This window comes from Microcaecilia unicolor, chromosome 4 (genome assembly GCF_901765095.1).
Source record: "Microcaecilia unicolor chromosome 4, aMicUni1.1, whole genome shotgun sequence".
Classification (NCBI taxonomy): Eukaryota; Metazoa; Chordata; class Amphibia; order Gymnophiona; family Siphonopidae; genus Microcaecilia; species Microcaecilia unicolor.
This window is the reverse complement of record NC_044034.1, coordinates 168,996,052-169,015,182: the sequence shown is the minus strand read 5'-3', so window position 1 is coordinate 169,015,182 and position 19,131 is coordinate 168,996,052. Positions and strand designations below refer to the sequence as shown.

Below are 19,131 nucleotides of genomic sequence, written 5' to 3'. Positions count from 1 at the left end.
CGAACTCAGTTGCCTTACGACTCTGGTGTGGTGGATCTGGCCCTAAAGAAGGCTAAGAGTTCTAGGGAACATGCTTCGGCGCCCCCGGGCAAGGACTCTAGAACCTTAGACTCCTTTGGGAGGAAGGCCTACCATTCTTCTATGCTCGTGGCCAAGATTCAGTCCTACCAGCTCTACACGAGCATCCATATGCAGAACAATGTGCGGCAGTTGGCGGGCTTGGTGGACAAGCTCCCTCCTGAGTAAGCCAAGCCGTTTCAGGAGGTGGTCAGGCAGCTGAAGGCGTGCAGAAAATTCCTGGCCAGAGGGGTATATGATACCTTTGATGTTGCGTCCAGGGCCGCTGCTCAAGGTGTGGTGATGCGCAGACTCTCATGGCTGCGTGCCTCCGACCTGGAGAATAGGATCCAGCAGCGGATTGCGGACTCCCCTTGCCGAGCGGACAACATTTTTGGAGAGAAAGTCGAACAGGTGGTAGAACAGCTCCACCAGCGGGATACCGCTTTCGACAAGTTCTCCCGCGGGCAGCCTTCAGCATCTACCTCCTCAGGTAGACGTTTTTATGGGGGAAGGAGGGCTGTTCCCTACTCTTCTGGTAAGCGTAGGTACAATCCTCCTTCTTGACAGCCTGCGGCCCAGGCTAAGCCCTAGCACGCTCGCTCTCGTCAGCAGTGTGCGCCTCAGCAAGGCCCCACGGCTCCCCAGCAAAAGCAGGGGACGAGCTTTTGACTGGCTCCAGCAGAGCATAGCCGACATCGTGTCCGTGCCGGGTGATTTGCCGGTCGGGGGGAGGTTGAAAGTTTTTCACCAAAGGTGGCCTCTTATAACCTCCGACCGTTGGGTTCTTCAAATAGTCCGGCAAGGATACACCCTCAGTTTGGCCTCAAAGCTTCCAAATTGCCCACCGGGAGCTCAGTCCTACAGCTTCCAACACAAGCAGATACTTGCAGAGGAACTCTCCGCCCTTCTCAGCACCAATGCAGTCGAGCCCGTGCCATCCGGGCAGGAAGGGCTGGGATTCTATTCCAGGTACTTCCTTGTGGAAAAGAAAACAGGGGGGATGCGTCCCATCCTAGACCTAAGGGCCCTGAACAAATATCTGGTAAAGGATGCTTTCCCTGGGCACCCTTCTTCCCATGATTCAGGAAAATGATTGGCTATGCTCTCTGGACTTGAAGGACGCCTACACACACATCCCGATATTGCCAGCTCACAGGCAGTATCTGCGATTTCAGCTGGGCAGACGTCACTTCCAGTACTGTGTGCTACCCTTTGGGCTCGCCTCTGCGCCCAGGGTGTAGTAGCAGCAGCTGGGAGTGCATGTGTTCCCTTATCTCGACGATTGGCTGGTGAAGAACACATCCGAGGCAGGAGCTCTACAGTCCATGCAGATGACTATTCGACTCCTGGAGCTACTGGGGTTTGTGATAAATTACCCAAAGTCCCATCTTCTCCCAGTACAGAGACTCGAATTCATAGGAGCTCTGCTGGATTCTCGGACGGCTCATGCCTATCTTCCAGAGACAAGGGCCAACAATCTGTTGTCCCTCGTCTCCCGGGTACGAGCGTCTTAGCAGATCACAGCTCGGCAGATGTTGAGATTGCTTGGCCATATGGCCTCCACAGTTCATGTGACTCCCATGGCTCGTCTTCACATGCGATCTGCTCAATGGACCCTAGCTTCCCAGTGGTTTCAAGCTGCTGGGGATCTAGAAGACGTGACCCACCTGTCCACGGGTTTTCTCAAATCCCTGTATTGGTGGACGATTTGGTCCAATTTGACTCTGGGACGCCCTTTCCAAATTCCTCAGCCACAAAAAGTGCTGACTACGGATGCGTCTCTCCTGGGGTGGGGAGCTCATGTGGATGGGCTTCACACCCAGGGAAGCTGGTCCCTCCAGGAACGCGATCTGCAGATCAATCTCCTGGAGTTACGAGCGATCTGGAACGCTCTGAAGGCTTTCAGAGATCGGCTGTCCCACCAAATTATCCAAATTCAGACAGACAACCCAGGTTGCCATGTATTACATCAACAAGCAGGGGGGCACCGGATCTCGCCCCCTGTGTCAGGAAGCCGTCAGCATGTGGCTGTGGGCTCGCCGTCACGGCATGTTGCTCCAAGCCACATATCTGGCAGGCGTAAACAACAGTCTGGCCGACAGGTTGAGCAGGATTATGCAACCTCACGAGTGGTCGCTCAACTCCAGAGTAGTGCGCCAGATCTTCCAGGTGTGGGGCACCCCCTTGGTAGATCTCTTTGCATCTCGAGCCAACCACAAGGTCCCTCAGTTCTGTTCCAGACTTCAGGCCCACGGCAGACTGGCATTGGATGCCTTCCTCTTGGATTGGGGGGATGGCCTGCTGTATGCTTATCCTCCCATACCTCTGGTGGGGAAGACTTTGTTGAAACTCAAGCAAGATCGAGGCACCATGATTCTGATTGCTCCTTTTTGGCCGCGTCAGATCTGGTTCCCTCTCCTTCTGGAGTTGTCCTCCGTAGAACCGTGGAGATTGGAGTGTTTTCCAACCCTCATCACACAGGACGAAGGGGTGCTTCTGCATCCCAACCTCCAGTCTCTGGCTCTCACGGCCTGGATGTTGAGAACGTAGACTTTGCCTCTTTGGGTCTGTCGGAGGGTGTCTCCCGCGTCTTGCTTGCTTCCAGAAAAGATTCCACTAAGAGGAGTTACTTCTTTTTATGAAGGAGGTTTGCCGTCTGGTGTGACAACAAGGCCTTAGATCCTCGCTCCTGTCCTACACAGACCCTGCTTGACTACCTTCTGCACTTGTCTGAGTCTGGTCTCAAGACCAACTCTGTAAGGGTTCACCTTAGCGCAATCAGTGCATACCATTACCGTGTGGAAGGTAAGCCGATCTCAGGACAGCCTTTAGTTGTTCGCTTCATGAGAGGTTTGCTTTTGTCAAAGCCCCCCGTCAAACCTCCTACAGTGTCATGGGATCTCAATGTCATTCTCACCCAGCTGATGAAACCTCCTTTTGAGCCACTGAACTCCTGCCATCTGAAGTACTTGACCTGGAAGGTCATTTTCTTGGTGGCAGTTACTTCAGCTCGTAGAGTCAGTGAGCTTCAGGCCCTGGTAGCCCAGGCCCCTTACACCAAATTTCATCATAACAGAGTAGTCCTCTGCACTCACCCTAAGTTCTTGCCGAAGGTAGTGTCAGAGTTCCATCTGAACCAGTCAATTGTCTTGCCAACATTCTTTCCCCGTCCTCATTCCTGCCCTGCTGAACGTCAGCTGCACACATTGGACTGCAAAAGAGCATTGGCCTTCTATCTGGAGCGGACACAGCCCAACAGACAGTCCGCCCAATTGTTTGTTTCTTTTGATCCCAACAGGAGGGGAGTGGCTGAGGGGAAACGCACCATTTCTAATTGGCTAGCAGATTGCATTTCCTTCACTTACGCCCAGGCTGGGCTGGCTCTTGAGGGTCATGTCACGGCTCATAATGTTAGAGCCATGGCAGCGTCAGTGGCCCACTTGAAGTCAGCCACTATTGAAGAAGATTTGCAAAGCTGCGACGTGGTCATCTGTCCACACTTTCACATCGCATTACTGCCTGCAGCAGGATACCCGACGCGACAGTCGGTTCGGGCAGTCAGTGCTTTAGAATCTGTTCGGGGTTTAGAATCCAACTCCACCCCCCTAGGCCCAATTTTTATTCTGTTCCAGGCTACACTCTCAGTTAGTTGGATAAGTTGTTAGGTCAATCTCAGTTATGTCATCGCCGTTGCGAGGCCCAATTGACCATGTTTGTTGTTTTGAGTGAGCTTAGGGGCTAGGGATACCCCATCAGTGAGAACAAGCAGCCTGCTTGTCCTCGGAGAAAGCGAATGCTACATACCTGTAGAAGGTATTCTCCGAGGACAGCAGACTGATTGTTCTCACAAACCCGCCCGCCTCCCCTTTGGAGTTGTGTCTTCCCTTGTCTTTGTCTTGCTACATATGGGACTGACGAACACAAGCCAGTTCGGGCGGGAAGACGGCCGCGCATGCGCGGTGCGCATGGGCGCGCGAGAGCTAGCAAAGGCCTTTGCTAGTGAAGTTCCGATTGGAGGGGCTGCAGTGGACGTCACCCATCAGTGAGAACAATCAGCCTGCTGTCCTCGGAGAATACCTTCTACAGGTATGTAGCATTCGCTTTGCACTAAATGATGAAGTAGATAAATTAGGCATCTCAGAGACTTGGAGGAAAGAGTCAATGGGGACACTGTTAACAGGGTGCAAATTGTGACACTGTTAACGGTGCAAATTGTATCACAATGATAGAGGGGATCAAATTGGAGGGGGCATTTCACTATGTGTTAAAGAAGGACTTGAGTCAAATAAAATAAAAACTTCAAATGACACAGATAGCAGCGTAGAATCGTTATGGATAGAAATTCCATGTGTGAAGGGAAAGAGTATTCTTGTAGAGCTGTAAAGCCGGGATAGAACGAACAGACGGATGAAGAAATGTTTACTGAGATTAGGAAAGCTGGCAAATTGGGTAGTGCTATAATAATGAGTGATTTCAATTACCCCGATATTGACTGGATAAATGTTACGTCATGGAGTGCCAGGGAGATAAAATTTCTAGATGTAATAAATGACTGCTTCTTGGAGCAGCTGGTCTAGGAACAGACGAGAGAGGGAGCCAATTTGGATCTGGTCCTTGGTGGCATGCAGGGCATAGTGCTAGAGGTGGCGGTGTTCGGTCCCCCTGGGAAACTGTGATCATAACATGATCAAGTTTGAGCTGCTATCTGGGATGAACCCGCAAATAAAATCTACTTGTAGTTGCATTTAATTTTCGAAAGGGCGACTATAATAAAATGAGGAAAATGGTTAAAAAGAAACTAAAAGGATCAGCTGCAAAGGTTAGGACACTAAATCAGGCATGGATGTTATTCAAAAATACCATCTTGGAAGATGCATTCCACATATTTGCAAAGGTAGAAAGAAGAGAAAACAGCCTGCATGGTTAAAAGGTGAAGTAAAAGAGGCCATTACTGCCAAAAGATTGTCCTTCAAAGAATGGGAAAAGGACCCAAATAAAGAAAATAAGAAGCAATATAAGCACTGGCAAGTCAGATGCAAAGCATTAATAAAGAAGGCTAAAAGGGAATATGAAGAGAAACTTGTCGCAGAGGTTAAAACTCACAGTAATAATTTTTCAGGTATATCAGAAGCAGAAAGCCTGCGAGGGAATTGGTGGGACCGTTAGATCACGAAGGAGCAAAATTGGCGCTTAGGGAGGACAAGGCCATAGCGGAGAAACTGAATGAATTCTTTGTTTCTGTCTTTACGGAAAAAGATGTAAGAGATTTGCCTGTACCGGAAATGGTTTTCAAGAGTGATGAGGAGGAATTGAAAGAAATCTAGGTGAACCTGGAAGATGTACTGAGCCAAATTGACAAATTAAAGAGAAGTAAACCACCTGGACTGGATGGCATACATCCAGGGGTACTCAAAGAACTCGAGCATGAAATTGCTGCTCTTCTGTTAGTAATATATAACCTGTCGTTAAAATCGTCCATAGTACCTGAAGACTGGAGAGAGTGGCCAATTATAGACTGGTAAGCCTGACGTCGGTGCCGAGCAAAATAGTGGAAACTATTATAAAGAATAAAATTATAGAACATGTAGATAAACCTGGTTTAATGGGACAGAGTCAGCATGGGTTCAGCTGAGGCTTGCCTCACCAATTTGCTTTATTTCTTTGAAGGCGTGAATAAACATATGGATAAAGGTGAGCCGATTGATGTAGTGTATCTAGATTTTCAGAAAGCTTTTGATACAATTCCTCATGAGAGACTCCTGAAAAAATTAGAGTCATGGGATAGAAGGCAAGGTTCTGGTGTAGATTAGGAATTGGTTCAGTACTGGTCTCCGTATCTCAAAAAAGATATAGTAGAATTGGAAAAGGTACAGCGAAGGGCGACGAAAATGATAGTGGGGATGGGACGACTTTCCTATGAAGAGAGGCTGAGAAGGCTAGGGCTTTTCAGCTTGGAGAAGAGACGGCTGAGGGGAGATATGATAGAAGTGTATAAAATAATGAGTGGAATGGATCGGGTGGATGTGAAGCGACTGTTCACGCTATCCAAAAATACTAGGACTAGAGGGCATGAGCTGAAGCTACAGTGTGGTAAATTTAAAACGAATCGGAGAAAATTTTTCTTCACCCAACGTGTAATTAGACTCTGGAATTCGTTGCCGGAGAACGTGGTACGGGCGGTTAGCTTGACGGAGTTTAAAAAGGGGTTAGATAGATTCCTAAAGGACAAGTCCATAGACCGCTATTAAATGGACTTGGAAAAATTCCGCATTTTTAGGTATAACTTGTCTGGAATGTTTTTACGTTTGGGGAGCGTGCCAGGTGCCCTTGACCTGGATTGGCCACTGTCGGTGACAGGATGCTGGGCTAGATGGACCTTTGGTCTTTCCCAGTATGGCACTACTTATGTACTTATGTATGTACTTATGTTATTGGACAGAAAACAGAGGGTAGGATTAAATGGTCATTTCTCTCAATGGAGGAGAATGAATAGGGGAGTGCTGCAGGGATCTGTTCTGGGACTGGTACTATTTAACATATTTATATATGATAGAAATTGGAACGACGAGTGAGGTGATCAAATTTGCAGATGATACAAAACTATTCAAGGTTGTTAAAACACGTGCGGACTGTGAAATTGCAGGAAGACCTTAGGAAATTGGAAGACTGGGCGTTCAAATGACAGATGAAATTTAATGTGGACAATTGCAAGGTGATGCACATGGAAAGAATAATCTGAATCACAGTTACCTGATGCTAGGGTCCACCTTGGGGGTCAGCGCTCAAGAAAAAGATCTGGGTGTCGTAGATAATATGTTGAAATCTTGGCGGCAGCCAAAAAAGCAAACAGGATGCTAGGAATTATTAGGAAAGGGATGGTGAATAAGACTGAAAAGACTACTATAATGCCTTTGTATTGCTCCATGGTGCGTCCGCACCTTGAGTGTTGTGTTCAGTTCTGGTTGCCGTATCTCAAAAAGATGTAGTGAAATTTAGAAAAGGTTCAAAAAAGAGTGACTAAAATAATAAAGGGGATGGAACTCCTCAAAATCCATCTTCTTTCCTCCTCGAAACTAACTACCTGTTCCTCTGATCCTATTCTCACCCATCTACTTAACACTATCTCGCCTACTGTCATCCGTTTTATCTGTCATATCCTCAGTCTTTCACTTTCCACTGTGACTGTTCCTGATGCCTTCAAACATGCCGTAGTCACACCACTCCTTAAAAAACCTTCATTGGACCCTACCTGTCCTTCCAATTATCGCCCCATCTCCCTCCTCCCTTTCCTTTCCAAGATACTTGAATGTGCTGTTCATCGCCGTTGCCTTGACTTTCTTTCATCTCAAGCTATTCTTGATCCACTTCAGTCTGGCTTTCGCCTCCTTCATTCAACTGAAACAGCGCTTGCTAAAGTTTCCAATGATCTGTTCCTGGCCAGATCCAAAGGTCTCTATTCTATCCTCATCCTTCTCGATCTATCTGCTGCTTTTGACACTTGATCACAGCATACTCCTTGATACGCTTTCCTCACTTGGATTTCAGAATTCTGCTCTCTCATGGTTTTCTTCTTAACTCTCACAGCGTACTTTTAGTGTATACTCTGGTAGATCCTCCTGTTCCTCTATCCCGCTGTCAGTGGGTGTACCTCAAGGATCCGTCCTAGGACCTCTCCTTTTCTCCATCTATACTTCCTCCCTTGGTGCTCTGATCTCTTCCTACGGTTTTCAGTATCACCTTTACGCTGATGACTCCCAGATCTACCTCTCCACACCAGAAATCCAGTCCAAGGTATCTGCCTGCCTCTCTGACATTGCTACCTGGATGTCTCACTGCCACCTGAAGCTCAATATGTCCAAAACTGAGCTCCTTATCTTCCCACCTAAACCAGCCGCTCCCCTTCCCCCATTCTTCCTGTCTCATCTACTTGTAACCTTGGGGTCATCTTCGACTCCTCCCTCTCCTTCTCTGCACATATTCAACAGATTGCTAAAACCTGTCGTTTCTTTCTGTATAATATCGCCAAAATTTGCCCTCTCCTTTCTGAACACGCTATCAGAACCCTCATCCACACTCTCATCACCTCTCGCTTAGATTACTGCAACTTGCTTCTCACAGGTCTTCCACTCAGCCACCTCTCTCCTCTTCAATCTGTTCAAAATTCTGCTGCACGACTAATATTTTGCCAAAGTCGTTATGCCCATATCAGCCCTCTCCTGAAGTCACTTCACTGGCTCCCTATCCGTTTCCGTGTAAAATTCAAGCTCCTCTTATTGACTTAAAAGTGCATTCACTCTGCAGCCCCTCGCCACCCTCATCTCTCCCTACACTCCTTCCCAGGAACTCCGTTCACTAGGCAAATCTCTCCTAATTGCACCCTTCTCCTCCATCACTAACTCCAGACTCCGATCCTTTTATCTCGCTGCACCTTATGCCTGGAATAGACTTCCTGAGCCGTTATGTCTAGCTCCATCCCTGGCCGTCTTCAAATCCGGGCTAAAGGCCTACCTGTTTGATGCTGCTTTTGACTCCTAACTTGTCACTTGCTCGTAACCTTTATCTTGTCTTCCTCTCTTCAATAGTCCCTTTCCCTATGTGTCCTTCTGTCTAACCTACCCTTATCCTTATTGGTCCTGTCTGTCCTGATTTAGATTGTAAGCTCTTTTGAGCAGGGACTGTTTTTTCTTCATGTTCAGTTGTGAAGCACTGCATATGACTGGCAGCGCTATAGAAATGATTTATAGTAGTAGTAAGTTGTCTGTGGCTGAGATTTTGGATTTTTTTGCAGGACAAGTTGGACAAAAGGTTGGTCTTGGCCTCCCTGAATGCAGATAACATGCTTTAGAGGCTGGGTTCTTGGTCAGTCCTTAGCAGCTCACAAAGATGTAGTGCATTTTCTGAGAGCCATGAAGCTCTTGCATCCACCTCGGCGCCCAGTGGTTCTCCATAGAATTTGTATTTGGTCCTGTCAGTGATAGTTTAGGCATCCTTTGAGCCCTTTCAAGAGGCATTGTTTATGCATCTTACATTGAACTGTGTTCCTGGTAGGTACAGCGTTAGGGCAGTTTCACTGGCTAGATGTCCAAAGATTCTTGTCCTGTTATTTGATGAGGGTAGAAGAATTTCATTGGATTGCATTCTTTGTGTTGATTGAAGGCACTGAGAAGGGGGAAGCAGTGTCTAAGACAACAGTGGCCTGTTGGATGGCGTTGACATACAATTCTGCTAGGAGTCAGACTTGTTTAACGAAAAAAAAAAAGAGGAGGACAAGTCCTCATGTAAAGGTGAACAGCAAACTGAAGAGTGAGGTACACTCAAAGAGAGTATCAAGAAGTCTTCAATATTAAACAGCATAAAAATAACCTGACCCGGCCATGTTTCAGCACAAAGGCCTGCCTCGGGTCAAATGGATCTCTTACGTTGTAGCGAAAAGACAAAAACTTAAAAGTAAAGTCAAGATCCTGGCTGTTGAGCCTCTGTATAATCCTCTATAAGAAAAAAAAATGGCTGTGCTGCAAAAACCGTCTGAACGGCAAAACATTGGTGACGTAAGTAATGCTGTTTAATATTAAAGACTTCTTGATATCCTCCTTGAGTATACCTCACTCTTCTGTTTGCTAGTCAGGCTTGTTTGCCAGTCAAACATGGCCTCATTTCACCATAGGAAATGTGCAGGGCGACTACTTGATTGTTGTTGCGTTCTTTTATGTTCCATTAGAGGTTTGATGTCCAAGTCAGACAATGCAGCCTTTGGGATTAGGGTATTGGCAGCAGGTTTGTTTTCATTAGATAACTTCCCATAGGTATGAACTGGTCTGGAGGGACAATGATAAAGGAGACATTAGGGCTTACCTACTAACTTTCTTTCCTTGTGACTCTCCAGACCAGTCCAGAACCCACCTGTAGCTCTTAGAGTGTGTGAATGGAAGGATGTGAGCCTTGAGTAGAAGAAAATTATACTTATCTTTGTCATCTGCATTGGACTGCTGCAGGAGCTTAGAATTCTCTGCAGGTTGTATTTCAGTTGTCAGTTGATTTTTTTGCTCCCTGGTTTCATGGGGCTTCATTACTGTTTGCTTTGTTATTGAAATACTAACTGGTTAAGCATTTTGGGTCGGGACTCCAAATGGGGTAACAACCTGGGTGGATTCTCCATGAGTGCATCATTATTCTACACCTCCTGTGGTGGTGGTGGTGGTGGGGGGGGGGGGTCACACAATTTTATTTGACCTCATTCATGGTGTCACGGCCACAGAACGATTGATAAGCACTAGGTTAGGGGCTACACAGGGTACCTAAAGTGTGAATCATTAAGTCGGTGGTTCTCAGTCTCTTATCTGCTGGCAGGAGAGCATATATACCTATGTGTCTGGATGAACTCAAAAGAGAGAAAATTAGCAGGTAAGCCCTAATTCCTTCTTTTAAAACAGGACACCTACAGAAATGGTTTTTTTTTTTTAAAAAGTGCCTATTTTATAAAGGCAGTCTGTGTGTATATGCTCTTTTTATTTTTTAATAAAATGGGTTTTCCGTGGACAAGCAGGCTGCTTGTTCTCATATGGGTCGACATCTGCGTTGGCCCGGGAACTGGCGTTTCGCAAGAGCAAAATATAAAAAAAGTTTTGCCAGAGTCTTCTGGTGTGTGTGCACCGCGCATGCACGGACTGATTTCGTGGCTGCCGCGCGAGCATGTCTGTTTCTTTTCTGCAACGAGGTGCGGCAGGCTCCTCCTGTGCTCCTCGTTTAGACCTGGGAATAGAGTCTTCACTTTTCGTGAGTTTTTGCGGTTTATTTACTTTTTTTTTTTTTTTTTTTTGAGAGAGATTTCTTCCTTTTATTTTTCGTTTAGTATTTTATTTCCTCAATTTTAAGCTGTATTTCTTTTTCGACGCTGCCAGCCTTTAGGCCGCGTGGTCTGGTTTCTCTCCTTTTTGTGCCCTTTTCTTTTTTGGCACAATCGTGTCGTTTGATTTTGCCGAAGCCGTTTTTCCTCCCATGTCATCAAAGACACCCAGCGACTTCAAACGTTGTACTCTGTGCAACCGGACCATCTCAGGTACCGATACTCATTCTTGCTGTTTCCAGGGCCTTGGGCCCAACCATAGCCCAGCTGCTAGTAGTCTGTTTCTTTGTATGAAGAAACAGACTTGTGCGTCTCGAGAAGCCCAACGAGAAAAACTTTTTGGGGTTTGGTCCGGTCCATCAACATCAGTACCGAAGGCGGCGTTGGCGTCGACATCGAGGGAGGCATCGATGTTGGGAGCAGAGGGTAATGGCTGCTGAGAGACCAAGTTGCGCTGGGAGCAGTGAGGTGTCGAGTGGGTCTCCACCAGTCCGAGGCCCCCTATTATGCAGGCCGACCCCGAGGAGACGTGAGGATTCCACGTCATCCTCATCGGTACCGAGCAGTCTCGACGGGCGTTGAGCGAAGGCGAAGAAGCACAATCATCGATCTCCTTCGACACACTGTGCCGGGAGCTCAGGGGCGTTGAGGGACTCAGCACCTGAGAAGTGTCAGCGCCGAGAGGACCGCTCCCCCTCTATACCGGAGGTGCTGATGCATCGGTCTCCTGGCAGCCTGGTACCTGCTCCCAAACCTTGGCAGATTCTGCCACCGGTTGTTCCACCGATCCAGCAGCCTTCTCCGATGGCGGCTCTCGACGAGCACATCCAGGCCCTGCTTCCAGAGCTTCTGGAAGGATTGCTGCGCCAGTCTGCTTTGGTGTCGGGGTGCTTGCGCCTTCCGTACCCTTTGCTGAAGTGGTGTCTGGCCCTTCACCTGTGGTGAGGTCCCCGTCCTCAGTGCCGCTTGCAGCTTCAGTGTCGGCTGCCACCCAGGTTGACTCCCCTTCAATGTTGGTGGAGGAAGCTTCATCGCAGTCCAGGTGGGCGTCAGCCTCTCAACATCGCCATCGAGGAAGTTGATCCTCGGTGTCGAGGCAGGCTCTGTCTCAGAGTGCTCTCAGAGAGGTTTATTCGATACTGAAGAGGAACGTTCGTGGGAATCAGAGGAAGATCCCAGGTACTGTTCTTCTGACAAGTCCTGTGGGATTCCCTCTGAACCTTCCCCTCCACCAGAAAGGAGACTATCTCCTCCGGAGAGTCTGTCCGTTACATCTTTTGTCTGGGAAATGGCTACGACTATTCCTTTTCCTATGGAGGTTGAGGGTGAGCCCAGGGCTGAGATGCTCGAGGTCCTGGACTATCCTTCTCCACTTAGGGAGGCTGTGACGGCTGCTCTACATAAGGTACTGAAGGAGGTCCTTATGCGGAACTGGTCGTACCCTCTGTCTGGCCCCGTGATCCCGAAGAAAGCTGATTCCCAGTATCGAATCCACAGTGAACCTCGGTTGATGAGGTCTCAGTTACCCCACAATTCCATGGTGGTGGACTCCGCCCTCAAAAGAGCCAAGAGTACTAGAGACTGTGCCTCGGCGCCCCCAGGCAGCGAAGCTAGGACCTTGGACTCTTTTGGGAGGAAGACGTATCAGGCCTCTATGCTCGCTGCCCAAATTCAGTCATACCAGCTCTTCACGAGCGTCCACTTGCAGAAGTCGTTGAGGCTTCTGTCCAGCTTGGATGATGCCCTCCCTCCGGAGCAGGCCGAGCCTTTTCGCCAGGTAGTCAGCCAGCAGAAGGCGTGTCATAAATTTCTGGCCAGGGGGTACTTTTGACACTTTTGACGTAGCATCCACAATCGCTGCCCAGGGTATAGTGATGCGCAGACTCTCATGACTGCATGTCTCTGACCTGGATCATTCGGTCCTGTAGCAGATGGCGGATGTTCTTTGCCTGGGGGACAACCATTTTGGTGAAAAAGTAGAGGATGTTGTTGACCAGATCAAGAAGCACAATGATGCTATGGATTCTCTCTCCTGCTGGGCGTCTTCTGCTACAACCTCCTCATCTAGGAGGTATTTTGGGGTAAAGAGGAGTGCTCCCTATTCCTATGCTATATTCCGGCTTCCTGACAGCCTACCCAGGCTCAGCCCCAGCGCGCTCATTCCCGTCAACAGCATGTACCTAAGGCCCCAGCAAAAGCAAGGGACGGGCTTTTGACTGGCTCCAGTTCAGCATAGCCACAGTAAAAGTGTCCGTTCTGGATGACTTGCCAGTTGGGGAGAGGTTAATGTTTTTTCATCAAAGGTGACCTCTCTTAACCTCCGACCGGTGGGTTCTTCAAATAGTCCGGTTAGGATACACCCTTAATCTGGAATCCAAGCCTCCAAATTGCCCACCGGGAGCTCATTCTTACAGCTCCCAGCACAAGCAGGTACTTGCAGAGGAAATCTCCACCCTTCTGAAGGCCCATGTGGTCGAACCCGTTGCACTAGGATTCTATTCCAGGTACTTCCTTGTTCAAAAGAAAACAGGGGGGGATGCGTCCCCATCCTAGACCTAAGGGCCCTGAACAAATTTCTAGTTTAAGAAAAGTTCAGGATGGTTTCCCTGGGCACCTTTCTTCAGAAGAACGATTGGCTATGCTCTCTGGACTTAAAGGATGCTTACATACACATCCTGATACTTCCAGCTCACAGGAAGTATCTTCAGTTTCGGCTGGGAAACAGCACTTTTAGTACCATGTACTACCCTTTGGCCTGGCATCAGATTGTTTACAAACTGTCTAGCTGTAGTCGTAACGTCGCTTCGCAGACTTGGAGTGCATGTTTCCTTATCTCGATGATTGGCTGGTGAAGAGCACCTCGGAGGACGGTGTTCTGGAGTACATGCGAATGACTATTCAGGTTCTAGAGTTACTGGGGTTTGTAATAAATTACTCCAAGTCCCATCTCACTCATGTCCAAAGATTGGAATTCATTGGAGCACTGCTGGACACGAAGACAGCTCGGGCTTATCTTCCCGAGACAAGGGCAGACAACCTCCTGCTCCTAGTGTCCATGGTTTGAGTGTCTCGGGAGATGTTGAGACTTCTGGGCCACATGGCCTCCACAGTTCATGTAACTCCCATGGCACGTCTATATATGAGATCAGCTCAGTGGACCCTAGCTTCCCACTGGTATCAAGCTGCGGGGGATCTGGAGGATGTGATCCAACTCTCTCCACCGATTTTTGAAATTCTCTTTAATGGTGGACAATCCGGTCCAATTTGACCATGGGACGACCATTCCAAATTCCTCAGCCACAAAAAGTGCTGACGACGGATGCATCCCTCCTAGGGTGGGGTGCTCATGTAGATGGGCTTCACACTCAAGGAGCCTGGTCCTTCCAGGAAACGGGTCTTCAGATCAACCTCCTGGAATTGCGAGCGATCTGGAATGCGCTGAAGGCTTTCAGAGATCGGCTGTCCAACCAAATTGTCTTGATTCAAACAGACAATCAGGTTGCAGTGTATTACACCTACAAGCGGGGGCACCGGATCTCGCCCTCTGTGTCAGGAAGCTGTTCAGATGTGGCTTTGGGCATGCAGTCACGTGGCATGTTTCTCCAGGCTACTTATCTGGCAGGTGTAAACAACAGTCTGGCCAACAGACTGAGCAGGGTATTGCAACCTCATGAATGGTCACTGAACATGAGCGTAGCCCGCAAGATCTTCTGAGTGTGGGGCACCCCCTCGGTGGATCTTTTTGCCGCTCAGGTCAATCACAAGGTCCCTCAGTCTTCAGGCCCATGACAGACTAGCGTCAGATGCCTTTCTCCTTCATTGGGGAAGAGGCCCTTCTGTATGTGTATCCTGCCATACTTCTAGTAGGGAAGACTTTGCTGAAACTCAAGCAAGACCACGGAACCATGATCCTGATTGCACACTTCTGGCCGCGTCCGATTTGGTTCCCTCTTCTTCTTGAGTTGTCCTCCAAAGAACCGTGGAGATTGGAGTGTTTTCCAACCCTTATCACCCACAACAAGGGGTCGCTTCTACATCCCAACCTCCAGTCTCTGGCTCTCTCAGCCTGGATGTTGAGAGCTTAGAATTCGCCTCCTTGGGTCTTGCTTGCTTCCAGGAAAGATTCCACAAAGAGGTGTTACTCTTTCAAATGGAGGAGGTTTGCCATTTGGTTTGACAGCAAGGCCCTAGATCCTCTTTCTTGTCCTACACAGACCCTGCTTGAATACCTTCTACTCTTGTCAGAGTCTGGTCTCAACTCCATAAGGGTTCACCTCAGCGCAATTAATGGTTATCGGCATGTAGAGGGTAAGCCTATCTCTGGACAGCCTGTAGTTATTTGCTTCATGAGAGATTTGCTTTTGTCAAAGCCCCCTGTCAAACCTCCACCGGTGTCATGGGATCTCAACGTGGTTCTCACCCAGCTGATGAAAGCTCCTTTTGAACCACTGAATTCCTGCCATCTAAAGTACTTGACCTGGAAGGTCATTTCCTTGGTGGCTGTTCAGCTCGTAAGCTGCAGGGTCAGAAAAAAAAAGTGCACAGCAGTTGAGGAGGAGATTAGCATGAACAGATGAGGTGGAGTGACAACATGGCTATATATACAGTTATAAACTAAATCTTAACACAAGGGGGAGATCCCTTCAAATTAGTTAATCTACACAAATCTATAATACATGAGATACTCAGGGTCTGAACTTGCAGAAAAATTAAGGAGCGTGAGGAGGAAAAAAGCCTCAATAAGCTCCCAGCTTCATTTAGCTGTAGGAGCAGGACTGCATCAGTGGCTTAAAAAAACCCTCCTACTTTAAACGTTATAACGCCCAAGTTTGAGCAAAAACAATTTTATAATAGACCACAGTTGTTTTGTATTGTTAGCACTTGCTTTATAGTGCATAAAAAAAGTATTCTGTAAAGCAACTATCAGCTTTCACTTAGCTTGTCTTAGCTTCTCCTGGTGCTTCCTTTTTCACAAATGAAGACCGTGACCCTGCAAGTTCAGACCCTGAGAAGAGGATGGCGGCCACTCTAAACTCAAAGTCCTGGATTTCAAGCGAGCTGACTTTAACAAAATGGAAGAATACCTGAGGAAGGAGCTGATGGGCTGGGAGGACATACGAGAAGTGGAAGGACAGTGGTCCAGGCTAAAAGAAGTAATAAACAGGGCCACAGACCTTTGTGTAAGGAGGGTAAATAAAAGCAAGAGAAAAAGGAAACCGATATGGTTTTCAAAGCAAGTGGCTGAGAAAATAAAGGCTAAAGAGTTAGCGTTCCAGAAATACAAAAAATCTCAAGTAGAGGAACACAGGGAGGAATACCGGATGAAACTGAAAGAAGCCAAGAGAGAGGTACGTTTGGCGAAGGCGCAAGCGGAAGAACAAATGGCTAGAAATGTACGGAGGGGAGACAAAAACTTCTTCAGGTATATTAGTGAAAGGAGAAAGACTAAAAAGGGGATTGTGAGACTAAAAGATACAGCAAAACGTTATGTAGAAAATGATGAAGAAAAAGCCAATTTGCTAAATAGATACTTTTGTTCTGTTTTTACTGAAGAAAATCCTGGGGAAGGACCAAGAGGGACTGGCAAAAGTACACCTGAAAATGAAGTGGATAGAGCACCGTTCACGGAAGAGAGTGTATATGAACAACTTGGAAAGCTAAAGGTGGACAAAGCCATGGGGCCGGACGGGATCCACCCCAGAATACTGAGGGAACTCAGAGAGGTTCTGGCGGGTCCTCTTAAAGATTTGTTTAATAAATCCTTGGAGACAGGAGAGGTTCCGAGGGATTGGAGAATGGCGGAGGTGGTCCCTCTTCACAAAAGTGGGGATAGGGAAGAAGCTGGAAACTACAGGCCGGTAAGCCTCATTTTGGTTATTGGAAAAGTAATGGAAGCCATGCTGAAGGAAAGGATAGTGAATTTCCTGGAAGCCAATAAGTTGCAAGATCCGAGACAACATGGTTTCACCAAAGGGAAGTCGTGCCAAACGAATCTCATTGAATTCTTTGACTGGGTGACGGGAGAATTAAATCAAGGACGTGCTATGGACGTCATCTACTTAGATTTCAGCAAGGCTTTTGACACGGTTCCCCACAGGAAGCTCTTGAATAAACTAGAAGGGCTGAAGATAGGACCCGAAGTGGTGAACTGGATTAGGAACTGGTTGACGGGCAGACGCCAGAGGGTGGTAGTGAATGGAGTTTGCTCGGAGGAGGGAAAGGTGAGTAGTGGAGTGCCTCAGGGATCGGTGCTGGGGCCCATTCTGTTCAATATATTTGTGAGTGACATTGCCGAAGGGTTACAAGGTAAAGTTTGCCTGTTTGCAGATGACACCAAGATTTGCAACAGAGTGGACACCCCGGAGGGAGTGGAAAACATGAAAAAAGGTCTGAAGAAGCTGGAAAAATGGTCTAACGTTTGGCAATTAAAATTCAATGCGAAGAAATGCAAAGTGATGCACTTAGGGAGTAGAAATCCAAGGGAGGCGTATGTGTTAGGTGGGGAGAGCCTGATAGACACGGACGGGGAGAGGGATCTTGGGGTGATAGTATCTGAGGACCTAAAGGCGATGAAACAGTGCGACAAGGCGGTGGCCATAGCGAGAAGGTTGCTAGGCTGTATAGAGAGAGGTGTGACCAGCAGAAAAAAGGAGGTTTTAATGCCCCTGTATAAGACGTTGGTGAGGCCCCACCTGGAGTATTGTGTTCAGTTTTGGAGGCCGTACCTTGCGAAGGATGTTTAAAAAATGGAAGCGGTACAAAGAAAAGCTACGAGGATGGTATGGGAGTTGCGTTCCAAGACGTATGAAGAGAGACTTGCTGACCTGAACATGTATACTCTGGAGGAAAGGAGGAACAGGGGTGATATGATACAGACGTTCAAATATTTGAAAGGTATTAATCCGCAAACGAATCTTTTCCGGAGATGGGAAGGCGGTAGAACGAGAGGACATGAAATGAGATTGAAGGGGGGCAGACACAGGAAAGATGTCAGGAAGTATTTCTTCACGGAGAGGGTGGTGAACGCTTGGAATGCCCTCCCGCGGGAGGTGGTGGAGATGAAAACAGTAACGGAATTCAAGCATGCGTGGGACAGGCATAAAGGAATCCTGTGCAGAAGGAATGGATCCACAGAAGCTTAGCTGAAATTGGGTGGCGGGGGGAAGAGGGGTTGGTGGTTGAGAGGCTAGGATGGGGGAGGGCAGACTTATACGGGGTCTGTGCCAGAGCCGGTGATGGGAGGCGGGACTGGTGGTTGGGAGGCGGGAAATACTGCTGCACAGACTTATATGGTCTGTGCCCTGAAAAAGACAGGTACAAATCAAGGTAAGGTATACACATATGAGTTTATCGTGGGCAGACTAGATGGACCGTGCAGGTCTTTTTCTGCCGTCATCTACTATGTTACTATGTATTTATTATAGATTTGTGTATATATAAAGTTAAACGCTGTTGAAATGGCAACAAAACTGGACAGGTAACTAGTGAAGATAGGGTAGTGAGTATTGTACATAACCTTAGAAAGCTAAGAAGAGGGACTAATAGAGGACACTGAGTGGCATAAATCATAACTACCTGATTATCAGATGCCTTTTATCAAATGTCTTCAGATTTTGATCTTTCTCCTCTCTCTAGTTTTTAATTTTACCAGTTTAAATATATTTCAGCGGTTACTGCATAGGTCTGGGTGCAGTGAGGTATATAGGATGAGAGGCATTTGTTGATATACTTTGATGATTCAAATGTGAGTTTGTTGGCTATTAGAAAGATACTATTCTGAAATCTATATTCCCTCTCCTCTGTAGGCTCCTCCCCTAACTCCAGTAATAACTCCTCTGTTAATCCCATGGCTTCACTTGGAGCACTACAGACACTGGCAGGTGCTACTTCAGGCCTCAACGTTGGTTCTTTAGCAGGTGAGATTTATTTATTTATTTGTTGCATTTGTACCCCACATTTTCCCACCTATTTGCAGGCTCAATATGGCTTACATAGTACCGTCAAAGGCATTTGCCCAGTCGGTGGATAAGAAATACAAAGTTGAGCAGGGACTGTCCTTCTATGTTAAACTGTACAGCGCTGCGTAACCCTAGTAGCGCTTTAGAAATGTTAAGTAGTAGTAGTATAGTGATCGTATGAGGTATAAGTGGAGGGTCGGAATGGATGAAGATTGCATGTTGTCCTGTTCGATCATAGTCATGCTATGTTGGTAGGTGAAGAGGGTTATG

The 19,131-nt window shown here is 47.5% G+C and overlaps 1 protein-coding gene across 3 annotated transcripts in view; it reads left to right on the top strand.

Moving 5' to 3' along the window:
- Positions 1-19,131, top strand: part of CELF1 (CUGBP Elav-like family member 1) — an 84,810-nt gene that overhangs the window by 46,434 nt on the left and 19,245 nt on the right. For all 3 annotated transcript variants that reach the window (XM_030200931.1, XM_030200932.1, XM_030200930.1), the window contains exon 10: positions 18,709-18,819. In XM_030200931.1, the coding sequence (XP_030056791.1) occupies positions 18,709-18,819 (111 nt within the window). The remainder of the gene's footprint in view (positions 1-18,708; positions 18,820-19,131) is intronic.